General features: G+C 36.9%; 1 protein-coding gene across 1 annotated transcript in view; it reads left to right on the top strand.

The window, feature by feature from the left end:
* Positions 1-12,922, top strand: part of LOC140240926 (voltage-dependent calcium channel subunit alpha-2/delta-1-like) — a 111,801-nt gene that overhangs the window by 78,701 nt on the left and 20,178 nt on the right. The window contains exons 19-22 of the mRNA XM_072320701.1: positions 5,663-5,734; positions 6,870-6,941; positions 7,735-7,796; positions 9,374-9,441. Of these exons, the coding sequence (XP_072176802.1) occupies positions 5,663-5,734; positions 6,870-6,941; positions 7,735-7,796; positions 9,374-9,441 (274 nt within the window). The remainder of the gene's footprint in view (positions 1-5,662; positions 5,735-6,869; positions 6,942-7,734; positions 7,797-9,373; positions 9,442-12,922) is intronic.

Here is a 12,922-nt window from a genome sequence, read left to right as displayed (position 1 = left end):
TGGTATGAGAAGAAAACTAATGTATATGAAAACCTTTTTGTGTCCAGACATTATATGCATTGAGAGTCAAAGTGGAAATAGTGTTATTGGTGGTGAATGAAAATGTCATTCCTTTTAATTTCCATCAATGAAAGATGAATGAGGCATATGTGCTGATATGAAAAAAACAACAACAAAAAGCTTGGCATTTTGCATGAGCATGCCAAAGGGAAGTGTGTGACATTTCTTTGATGTCACCTTTTGAAAGATGAGATGATTGCCAAAACTATGGAATTCTCCATAGTACCATCAGCCTGAGCATATATTTCTGACTAGTCATGAACAAGGTTGTGATCTGAACAATAACTTGTCATGCTGATGTCCACTGTTGTACTCCTTCGATCCCCTTGCCCCCTATACAGGGTGGCCCAAAAAGAACGGAACGCCTAAGATCTTTAATTTCAGCGATATCGTTGCAAATGTGTCATTATTTAGCGTACTGTTGGAAAGGCCATTCTTTTTCCAAGAGAATGACACCAAGCTCTTTAATTTCAGTTAATGCGGTGCGATTTTAGGACCATTTTTGTCAACCCTTGCAATTTTCAAAATGTGATCATTTTGCACTCTCAGAGACACCGAAATCAGCGAGAATTCGGCTTGCCATAGAAGCAGTAACGTTCACAACGTGTGGAATGTGGCTGTCATTGTCCTTTACCATTGTGAATGAGACGACCCGACGACAATAACACTGTCCGCCCCACATTCCGCACATTGCGAACGCTACTGGTTCTACGGTAAGCCGAATCCTCACTGGTTTCTGTATCTCTGAGAGTGTAAAATGATCACAATTTGAAAATTGCAAGGGTTGACAAAAATGGGCCTAAAATCGTAATGCATTAACTGAAATTAAAAAGCTTGGTGTCATTCTATTGGAAAAAGAATGGCCTTTCTAATAGTATGCAACATGATGACATATTTGCAACGATATTGCTGAAATTAAAGATCATAGGCGTTCCGTTCTTTTTGGGCCACCCTGTATAGTAGTGTTGCCCCTCCCCCCCCCCCCCCCTTTCTTCTCTGTTTAAAACCTCTTGATTAGAAGGTAGCATCCTAAACCTACCAGTAGAAGCATCCCAAAATCTACTCTTCCCTTTTCGTGGAATCTAGTGTCCGGTCATTTATTCATGTCTTCCAGAGCTGACGCATCACCATTCGTATAATCCTGTGTTACATCATACCGAGCTTTTAGAGACATCCGTTTCAATATAGTGTGTGTTGATGGTCAACAAGTACAGTACTGGTATTGTATTTGTACTTAATTGTTACAGAGACATAAGATACTGAATACCTTGACGATATGTATTGTATGTGTCCTGCGAGGTTGAAGTTGAGCACAATTAGGGTGGATCATTTACAATAAGCGTCTGTGTGTGTGTGTGTGTGTGAGTGTTTGTGTTTGTATATTTGCATGTGTATGTGAATATGTTTGTGTGGGTGTGCTCATTGTTGCAGGGTATATGACAGTTAGGTCTGTGATTGTTACTGTCCAAATGTAGCATGATGTTACTCTTGTGTTGTGAATGTCTACTACAAACTCCTTTGTACATGTTTCTATTGCACGGCTCATCTATTACTATGTGACTCTCAACACCATGGAAGCTTTATTGAGTTGCCGAATGACACTTTGATTTTTAATTCCAAATTCATCAGGATCTGTGCTTTCCAATAATTAACGTAATTTGTCCCCATGGTTTGTATCTCTGTCAACCCACCATAGAAAAGGTGGGAAGTCTGGCCACCAGAGAACCTTAATCAACTTCAAAATTCTTGAATTGATGGTTAGAATAGAAATTAAGTTTAAGATACTGTCAAGCATGCAAGCATGTAACGTTACAGGCAATTAAACTTAACAGGTCAGCTCAAAACATTCCTATACCATGCTTGCTGAAAAATGCAAAGGTTTCAATTTAAAAAAAAAAAGTTCTTTGACCTTGAATTTCGTATCAGCAGTGATGAAAAATATGAAATGTTCAGTTTTTAAAGATATATAACTTATTTTTCGTCACTACAACCAGATCACCATAATTTTGTGACTTTTTCAGCTCCAGTGTCGGCGATTTTATCAGAGTAGCATGGTGCTGGGTCACATTACACATGTTGCTACCCTTGGCTATATTGAGTGTTTCTGCTCTATCATGTACACCAGTCTTGTGTAGGCTATCAAATGGATGTGCGTCTCTAGTAAATACTAACAGCATGAAATATGTTCAGCACTTTTTAGCTCTGCACTTTTACTGCAATATATTCCAAGCTTAAGAGAGTTACATTATATTTTACATACTAGTCAGTTGTGATGAGTGTATGGAATGTTACTCTAGCATGCAAATGGCCCATACATAAAAAAGTCAACCAGCACTTATGTGTGTATACCCACAGCATAGTATTCAACGCTCACCAAAGTTGGTGTTGGTATGTAAATTTTCTACCAAAGCCATTAGAATGGTATATACATAAAATTTACAAAATACTATCATTTCTATTTTGAATACATTGTATATTAAGGAAACTGCATCAAGATTGTTCTGGCTTACATGTTCTCTTGTTATGAATTTAAATGCATTCCATCTTGCAGTTAGATTACCTTAATAGATATAGAAAAAATAAAACATGAAACATGTAGAAGTTTTGATAAAATCAAACTTGAAAGCAGAGTCATGGAATGTCAAATTTATGTTTTCATAAGACAGTGATATTGGCAGCAATCACACATGTAAATATACATGAGAAGTTGAGTCATTTTCATTGCCTGACAGTTCAACCATTGGTTATTTAAATATTTTGTGAAAATCAATATCTTTACTAGATGATTTAGAGCAATTGTAAATATATTCACTTTCAAACTCATCTTTGCTACCAAGTCATTTAGAACTTTACAATAATTTGGATTAAAGGATACATATTGATTTCTACCTCTTACCTCTGCAGAAAAAGAAGAAATTATGTGCAAATTTGTTTGCATGACAGTGAGAGACTTTGTAAGGTGATGACATTACAAAATGTACCTCATCTGATTTGCATAAATTATGTGACTGGTACAGATATCACTGTCTCTAGACTTCCAACATTCCAGGAACTATTTCCGTGCAACTTCTATCATCTTCCACTCCTCAATCATTCTACTCCTCCAATTATTGAAGCCAACTAAAACATGGGGTAGCATTGCCACATTAGGTTGGCTATCAATGTTTGTTCACATGGTTCATGAACATATTTTTGAATAAAGATGTACATATAATTATAATGAATCTTGAATAATGAATAACACTAATAGCACTTATTACTGATGTTTCTGCGCATTAATACAGAAAAAAAAATAATATATATATATATAATTATGATTGGAGGGGGAAGGAGGAGGAGGTACATTTCTAATTTGGTGATAGTGATACACAAATACGATTTCTGCTGCGAGTTGGCGTGCGAGTTTTTATGGCAGATTGTGCAACTTTTGTACAAAACTCTTCAAAATACTTAATTTTATAGTAAAAAGGACTTATCCAGTGACACTGGACCAAGTGACACATGTGTACTACCCTCTTTTATTGTATTTTATTTAGGGTCTAATCTTATTGTATTTTCAAATTTATACAGCTTGTAGTATGTATGTATCAAATGAATATTACAATTATTATGTAGAATGGAATTATGTTCAAGGTAAGGTTAATGTGTGAGTGAAAAAAAATTATCTACTTACTGAAGCTCAATATGAATTTCTCAGATTATCAAGTTTATCAGCATGCATAAATGTTGGGACAGCATCATAACTATTGCACTTTATATTCTGATGTAATTGCAATGGCTTTTCATCAGTACATTTTTGAATGTATGAATGTGCATGGCAAACTGCATGACGTAGATGGAGTATGAGTGCTGTCTTCAGTAGGTGTGAAATTGTCATAAGTTTGCCCCTTGCGTGGAATATATCATATATATTATATATTCTTTGCATTCATTTCGAGCATGATTTTTGTGTGTGTTATGACATGCACATTTTCTTTCTTTTTTCCTGTAAGGAAGATGCAGTCTTGTAATAAAACATTATAATTTATTACCGATTTATTACTTTATCACACCAATTTGAAAGCACTTCAATTCACCCAGGAACAATCCTTTACAAGCAAGCCCCAGAGAATCAAAATCATTCTGGTACATAAATCTACAGTGCATCTCAACCAAGACTGTTTGGCATGATTGTTTAAAGTGCATATTTGTAAATGCCATTGCTTAAAACTATGGTGGCATGATGCAGACATAAAGAATACCTTTAACCCCCCCCCCCCCCCTTGAGGATGAGTTGATTTGCTACAACTCGTCTCCAACAGTTTAACTGTTAAATGACAAATCAAAACGATTTATCAAATTTTTGCGATCAACGTTTCAAGTCTTGTTCTGAAGTCTGTGGTGACCCCTGACTTTGCCTCACTAGCCAAAATCAGAGTAGCTCTATGTGCTTGAAAATTGGTGTGTGGTTCTGATTCAATGGGTTGGACATTATCTGTCTTTCATTAAGAATTGTCCTGGTTTGTGAAAACATATAGATAAATTTTGATATTTGCACATAAACATTTACGTTGTGCTTTTTTGATTAAATATGTTTCTGTAACTGGACATGTGATGGCTACTAAATGAATCATTGGTTAGAAGGTTAGGAACAAACAGTAAAGTTAATTTTGATACAATCCTATAGGCAAGATTGCAGATTTATGACAAAATCAAGAGAATGATTTTGAATTTAAGGTTAGGAAAATACAATAAAGTTGATTTACATACAGCCTGTACTAAGTTAAATTTGCAGATCTATTACAAAAATTTAGGAATGATTTCTTTTAAAGAAATATATGTATCTCATGAAAAACATGTTCTAATTGACTTTATGACTGTTGCAATTCGCAAAGATAGAAATCAATTTTAGGGTTGTTATTGTTTCATACCGGCTCTTAGTAGGAATTGTGAATTTCTATGGATAGTACAAATGAACCCTTTTTGTTTTTGTCAAAAATAATAAAAAGGCACAGTAGCCAAATGCGTGGAAAAGAATTTGACATAATTATTGAAAGTTGTCACGTAGGCCTACGGCTACAGTACACTTGTTTAAGGCTGTCCTTGACAAGTATTGCATCAGTTACACAGAGAAAATATGTTTGAGAGTGACCCAATAATTCAATGTTTAATAATCTTAATCTCTTGCAATCTGACATATGATTTACATTTGAATTAATATATTTTTTTATGATTTACTGTATTTAGCAAACCAAGAATGGGGGAGGGATTGAAGCTTCTTTTTATATATATATATATATATTTGGCTGCTTAATGGGGAAAATGAAATAAGTCAAACATACTTCATTGATATCCAGATCCATGAAATTGAACTTGATGAAGTGGTGATTCTATGATGTCTGCAGTACCAGTGACAGTTACATTTCAGACAACCACATATTCAACTCACATGAATTTGTAGACATCTAAATACAAGCATCCTAAGGGAATGGGCGGGTAGTGGGTACGAAAACAGAGACCTGCGAAGTGAGTCTCATCTTGCTTGAACTGTAAAGTTGTGGATGTGGTATCGTCAGGATTCTGAAGGTTTTGTTGGCCTTATTTGTTTTCAACTTCACTCCAGCTGAGCTATTTGTCTGATCCGCCCAATGTTGACTTCTTAGAGGTGGAATTTACAACGGATGAGAAGTTAGAAGTGAGTATATTTGAATAAGATGTAAATTACTCTATACTGCATATGTTATATTTTGTGGTGTTTTTTCTCCACAGAATTAATAACTTGTGAAAATGTTGCCTCCCATACCACAGATACCATCTTTAAGATGGGAAATTAATTACTTTTCCCAAGAAAAGGATAATAGCCATTTCTCACTACATGTATGTCGTTGCAATTCTTGATCTCAAATTCAACAACTCACAAGATTGTCATTGTCTGGCAAAAGTCCAAATTTGCCAAGAATTGTGCTCACAAAATATTTGGCATATACAGAAGTTGACCAAGATCTGAGTTTGAAATGAACCAGAATGTGTCATTTTTGCTGTGAGATAAAGGAATGTTATTCTTTTCTACTCTTCAATTAAAGTTTTGTCGTTAAGTTTTATATTCTACTGTTATATTTGATAGATCTAAATACTGCATTATAGAAAGTTGCCATTTTCTGCAGTCTTTGCCTGAGATAAAGTGTGTTAATCTATCTGTGATATCTTTCAGAGAATATATTTCATTACATTGATGTCAAGAAAATTCAGCATTCTTGTTCAAATTTGCTACACTGTAGGAGCATTTTCCTATAAAAAAGATTAAGGAAAGAGAAAAGTTATATTTAAGTATAAGAATTCACCCAAATTACTGATAGTGTGTGTTTGTTAGAAAGAATTTAACATTTACTCTTAGCCCAGATATCAGTGTATACTGCGATAAAACAGTGCTTTCATAGTCATAATTCCTGATTTAGATTTCCAAAATAAGCAAGTAGAAAATATGTTCATGTGTGTATATATGTTACTGCTGAAATAACGAGTGTCAATTAACACCCAATCAATTTTTCGTAGCAGCTCTGACTCTGTAAGAATATATCACTCCAGAAGAATAACATAGATTGGCTTCCACCTTTCACTGCAAACGACAGTGCCCTTATGAAGTTAAAATCTGCAGAGATATTTGGGATCCTGTGACTTCTATGTTTTGGAGTGGCTGAAAGTCGAAACGAAACTAACTACAGTGCATGGGATAATTTTGAAGTTGCGGCGCAGGTAGTTTTGAATCTGATGCAGTTGAGATGATGCTCGCTTTATACCGGTATCATCGTTGTCTCCTTGTATCTTTGCAGCTGAGGAGGAGCATGATTGACAGGCAGAACGGCACTGTCACCTTTGAGACTCCCCTTATGTCCAGAGATGAGGTGAGAGAAAGATGAGATATTCCCTTTTGGTAATGAGGAAGGAAGTTACATCTGAAATTTGTCTGTACACATTATATGTGACAATGCATCGCAAAACCAACAAAAAGTCGCATGCCAAGATTTTGTGTAAGGACTCAAAATAGCTGAAATGGGAGAACCTAGTCTTTTTTTTTTTTCTGAAAGAGGAATGCTTCCTCAACATTTGATTTTTTAAGTTTGGGGTCATGAAATGGACGGGAAGTTTTTTGTTTGTTTGTTTTTTGATTTTTTTGTTTTTTGCCAGTTTTTCTAGAACACCTTTTTTTGGTAGAAGTGTGATTAGGTATGTCGTAGAGGCTATGTGTCATTTCTTAGAAACCATTTGCATGCTTTTCACATGCAATGCTAATAACTTTTTAAAAGATAATATTACTGCTGTGAAAGTTAGTACTTGTTACGAATAGAATGCTTTAAATGAATATAGTGTGCAAATTTCAGCTTATGATAATCAATTCATCGTGGTTGCCCTGGAGGTTTACATCCAGTTTTTTGTTTCGTTCATTGCACAGAGTGCAGCTTGTTGAGATTTAAAACTCTTGGATAGATCCTAAACATCAAAGCCTCTTTTCTCAGTAAACACCAGGGTACCAAATATTGCATTATTTTAGAAAGTCTGTAAGGTTTTAAGTTGACTGAAATATGTTTTAAATCATCTGCAAAGCTGTGAAAACCATTTTCTTTCAGTAGTCAGATTGACTCATATTCTTAGAGTGTTTCTCATGAGCTTTGTTCTTACTTTTTTTTTTTCAAACAGCGCTACATGCAGTATGTAAACATGACCTACTCCTACACGTTTATTGATAACACCACATTCAGGTAAGCTGATTTCCACTTTTTGTTCATTTCACTTTGTAGTCAGCAGCTTTAGGAACCTGAGAAAGAAAAGAAATTAACTAGTATCAATTGTACCTTTAAACGTACAAACAATGTATTTGTAGCTCCACTGAATGCGGATGGAGCGCTACTATTGAGCTGTACGGGACAAGTGGGGGGATGTGCTTCAACTCAGCTGGGAATGTCATCTCATGTAGATTGGATACTTGTAAACAATAAAATAGTTCAAGAAGTAAAACATATGTTTAAACTTTAAATGATAGCTCACCCGGAACACAGTAGAAATGGATTTCAAACATGTCTTCCAAGTGCCGATTGCCAAGCATGACCTGAAAATATGTTTAGAACCTTGGGCCCTGGAAGTTTTGGGGTCATATGCTCTTTGGTTCTTTCTTAGCATAATTTGTGAACATGTTATATGTTTGACAATTTTGAATTCAGTGGGAAAAAGCTAAATTTCAAGCAGAAGAATGAATACCAGTACCTCTAAAGTAGGAGAAAACACACCTACAGCTGAAGAAATTCAAACTCAAGTGGGAAAATGGGAAATTCCCCAAACATGGCCTCAGGGCTGGAGATCTGCTGTCAGAAGAGTTTGAGTCTGCTAAGATCCTTTCTTTGAAAAATCATTCATGAGGTACTATAGTTACGGAACCATGAAGTTTGATGTGTCTTTACAGAACAGCTTTGTTGGTCACAACTGTATGTACATGTATTGAAATTATACACTTTAACCTGTTGAGGATGAGCTGATTTTGCTATAACAGACGTTTCCTATTGACCGATTCGGGTTCGTTGAGGGCAGCAGACATTTTACGGCACAGGGCGCAGCCATAGTGGGTGTATCAGCCGACCCCCCCTGCTCTCCCCCACCCCGGGGCAACATGTTTATCACGCACTTGTAACAAAGGTTCGCGCACTAGCAAGCATTGGCGCACTCAGTACGTGACGCCCATTGGCTAAAGCAGTTTTTCATTCTGCGCGCGTGCTAATGTAGGGAGAGGGGTGGGGGAGTGCGGAGGGGGGGTCGGCTGATACACCCACCATGGCTGCGCCCATGCCAAAAATACACATAGCGCGTCACAGAATCGGTCAATAGACTTCTTTCCTAGTACACTCGGTTTTAAAGGGATGGTTGTAGTTTTGGTTGAGATTGGGGATTCAGATTTTAACTTTTTGCGAGATAATAAGAAAACACTTTTGAAATATGAAAGAACATACAATTCTAAGAGGAGTTCAGAGTTTATTTGATGAAAATCGATTTTGAAATGGCTGCGATACCAAAAATAAAGTAAAACAAAGTGGTCCTTGGAGAAGGTGGGTTCCCTTTTCATTAGGACGTCTTTGTTTTTGGATATCTCAGCCACTTCAAAACCAATTTTCATCAAATAATCTTTGAGTTCCTCCTAGAATTTTGTGCTCTTTCATATTTCATGAGAGCTTTCTCATTACCTCACAAAAAAGTGAAACCCAATCTCAATCAAAACTATACCATCTTTTTGAATGGAAGTGGATTTCACTGTGATCCTGAACCAAAGTTGAACCTCTTTCTCCTGCAGTGTGGCCATTGCTCAGCCAAGCTTTGATCTCAAGCAATACAGAGTGCAATCACTGACCAGGTCTGATGGTAAGTCTGCTGATCATACAATTTGTATCAAAAGGGAGGTGAACAAACACTGTAAGAAAAAAACAAGCAAACAAGATTAGCACACTGCTGCCCCCCCACGGAAAAAAGCAGTAACTGACATTTTTATGAATGTTTACTTTTTTGCAAAAATGAATGGTTTACCCAATGCTCTCCAATGTTAATAGGTCAGTTTTGCAAAAAGAAAAATGAAAGTGACCAAAAATACAATTTTTCACTTTTGCAAAAAGCAGTAACTGCATCCAGTTGATTCAACTTTGCAAGTTTCCCCACGGAAAAAAGCAGTAACTAACAAAGCCCACGGAAGAAAGCAGTAACTAACAATTTAGTCTTTATCATTCAGACTCTGTATAGTCCTTCCTGTATATTTTTTCCCTAATACCATTTATTTTTTCTACTAATTTTTTTTTTTTAAACAATGTAAACAGCAGTTTCTCCCATAATTTAGGAGAGTAGATATAAAAAGATTGTTTCACCAGTAACTTGACTCTGTCCGCAGGGAATCATATGACAAGTTGTAGAAAAAGCTTCTTTCTGGAGACTAGCAAACCTGGCAGACTCAGCGCGCTCAGAGTGCAGAATACGCGTGCAGCAGCTGCATGCGCATAAATTCTGCAGCATACAGTAACTAGCTAAACATTGCATCACATCACAGTCATCACTTGCATGCACAGTATTGCAGGTCTGGTACGGTCTGAGTGATCATGCCAGTGCTAACCATGCTGTCACACAGTTTCTGCGGTCCAGGCATGCCTGTAAATCTATCATGAATTGCAGAGGAAAAGTCATGGTAGCCATGGCTTTGGCCAGAACCAGAAAATCTAGGTGAGCTGAAAATATATTGAAGGGAATTGATGAGCACTAATATTAATGCACTAACGTTAGTCTAATGTTAGATGTAGGCCCTAAAGTTTAAAATAGGTCTACCAGATCTAAAGTTACAGAGTAGATCTAGATTCTAATCTATTGTTAACTGTTTAGTGTTAGACAAAATGTCAGTAGGCCTAATCTAACGTAATAGATCTAGGTCTAGCACTAACATTGGGCATAGATCTGTAGTCTAGCTGTAGTCTGTAGTCTATCTGTAGTCTAAGTGTAACGTCAGAGTTCGACTAGGATCTAAGACGAAGAGACTTGACTTTATTGTCTGGTCCAGGGTCATGTGTCAGGGGCCAGGCCGGGCACTCCAAAGTTCAATTAGGGTACATAGGTGTCTACCTTATTTTTACACAGAATGCCATTCAATCTACAAGACCTAGTCTAGGTCTAGCGATAGGACCTAGATCTTATAGATCTAGACTAACCAGAAAGTAGAAGAACTTTATAACCTGGTGGTGGTAACAATTCTCCTCCTATGGTCATGTGACATGTGCAGTTACTGCTTTTTTCCATGGGGAAAACAGCAGACTCCTGGCCGTCTGCAGTTACTGCTTTTTTCCGTGGGGAAACTACCCAGAATCAAGGGTGAGCCACCGCAGTAACTGCATTTTCCTAAATAACATTTAAAAAATAACGGAAACATCATTTTTTCCTAGGTATTGTTAGACAACTAGGTATGGTGCATAATCATACCACAAAATTATTTTTGAAAGTTTCTGTGTTTTTAAAGAATCTGCAAAAAACACAAAATCGCATTTATCTCAGCTCAGCAGTTATGCAGTTACTGCTTTCTTCCGTGGGGGGGCAGACTTGCAGTGATGTCAAATGTCAAGCCATCATTGTTTATTAAAGTTTGATGTCAGTTATCGTTCATTACAGCAGGTTCAAACATAAAGACAGAGACAATATTCAGTTTTGATTGCCAGGAGATACAATAATATTCACGGGCCACAAAATGTTGATGGGGGGGGGGGGGGTGGGGGAAGGGGACGGGAACAGTTGACAGACCCAATTTGGTCCAGGCACTCCAATTCCTTATTCCTGGTTTGGTCCAGGGGCAATAGCAGGTGCCTTGTGTGTGTATGTGTGTGTGTGTGTGTGTGTGTGTGTGTGTGTGTGTGTGTGTGTGTGTGTGTGTGTTGGGGTGGGGGGGGGGAGTAGAGTGGCAAAAAAGAAATAATTTAGTGCATGTGCTTTAAAATTGTTTAAGATATCAAGTACGTTTTTGTAATGTCCAGAATTGTCTCATCATTTTTATGCCTCCGCCACGAAGTGGTGCCGGAGGCATTATGTTTTCGGGTTGTCCGTCCGTCCGTCCGTCCGTCCGTCCGTCCGTCCGTCCTTCCGTCCGTCCGTAATGAATTTTGTGGACAAGGTAACTATCGAAACCTGTTGAGGTATTGTAATGAAACTTGGCATGTATGTGTATTAGGGGGTGAAGTTGTGCCTATCAACTTTTGGGTGCACATGCCCAAGGTCAAAGGTCAAAAGGTCAAGGTCAAATACATAAAATTTCACTATTTCCACCATATCTATTGAATGCCTGAAGATATTTTCTTGAAACTTAGTGTATACATGTATTACCCAATTAAGATTCTCTGGCGAAAGTTTGGATCATGCGGTCAAAGGTCAAAGGTCAAAAGGTCAGGGTCAAATACATAAAATTTCACTATTTCCTCCATATCTATTGAATGCCTGAAGAGATTTTCTTGAAACTTAGTGTATACATGTATTACCCAATTAAGATTCTCTGGTGAAAGTTTGGGTCATGAAGTCATAGGTCAAAGGTCAAAAGGTCAAGTAAAAATATTAAAACTTCTTTTTTTTCTCCGTACCTTGGAAAATTGTTCAAGGTATCTTCATGGAACATAGTATATACATGTACTGACTGGAAGTGATTATCTAGAGAATGTAGGGTTCATGGGGTCAAAGGTCAGGGGTCAAAGGTCAAGTGCAAGACTTCAAAATTTTACTATTACCCTCATTTTTATGCAATGCCAGCAGGGTTATTTTTTTTACACTTGGTGTATGCGTGTGTAACCTAATAGAAATTCTCTGGAAAGTTTTTTTTTCTTCTTTTTTTTGCCTCAAAGGTCAAAAGGTCAAAGATCAAGTGAAAGTGCTGAACTAACTTTTTCCTCCATATCTCGGAAGTTGCTCAAGTTATCTTGAAACTTAGTACATATTATGCATGTTCTACCTGAAAGTAATTATCTTATGAATTTTAGGGTCAAGGGCCTGATGAAAATGGTAACAATTTACTATTCAATTCAGAAATTGCACTTTTTCTCCACACCTGTACCTTGAAAATTACTCAATGCCTAAATGTATGAATGGGTCAAAGTCAAGTTAAAGTCCTTAAATCCCTAGATACATGCTCTCCTATTCATCCAATTAAACCTAGGTCAAGGAAGGTGAACATTCAACACATTTGTGACAAACTTTTCATTTCAATATTTTGCCAATTTTGTGAAAATGTAATCACACATTGTCCACATGTACTATCTAGACCTATTGGGAAAATCATGCATTATGGCGGAGGCATACCAGTCGCCAAAGCGACATTTCTAGTTGTATTTTGTTT

The sequence above is a fragment of the Diadema setosum genome, chromosome 2, assembly GCF_964275005.1.
Source record: "Diadema setosum chromosome 2, eeDiaSeto1, whole genome shotgun sequence".
Taxonomy (NCBI): Eukaryota; Metazoa; Echinodermata; class Echinoidea; order Diadematoida; family Diadematidae; genus Diadema; species Diadema setosum.
This window is presented reverse-complemented; position numbering and strand designations above follow the sequence as displayed.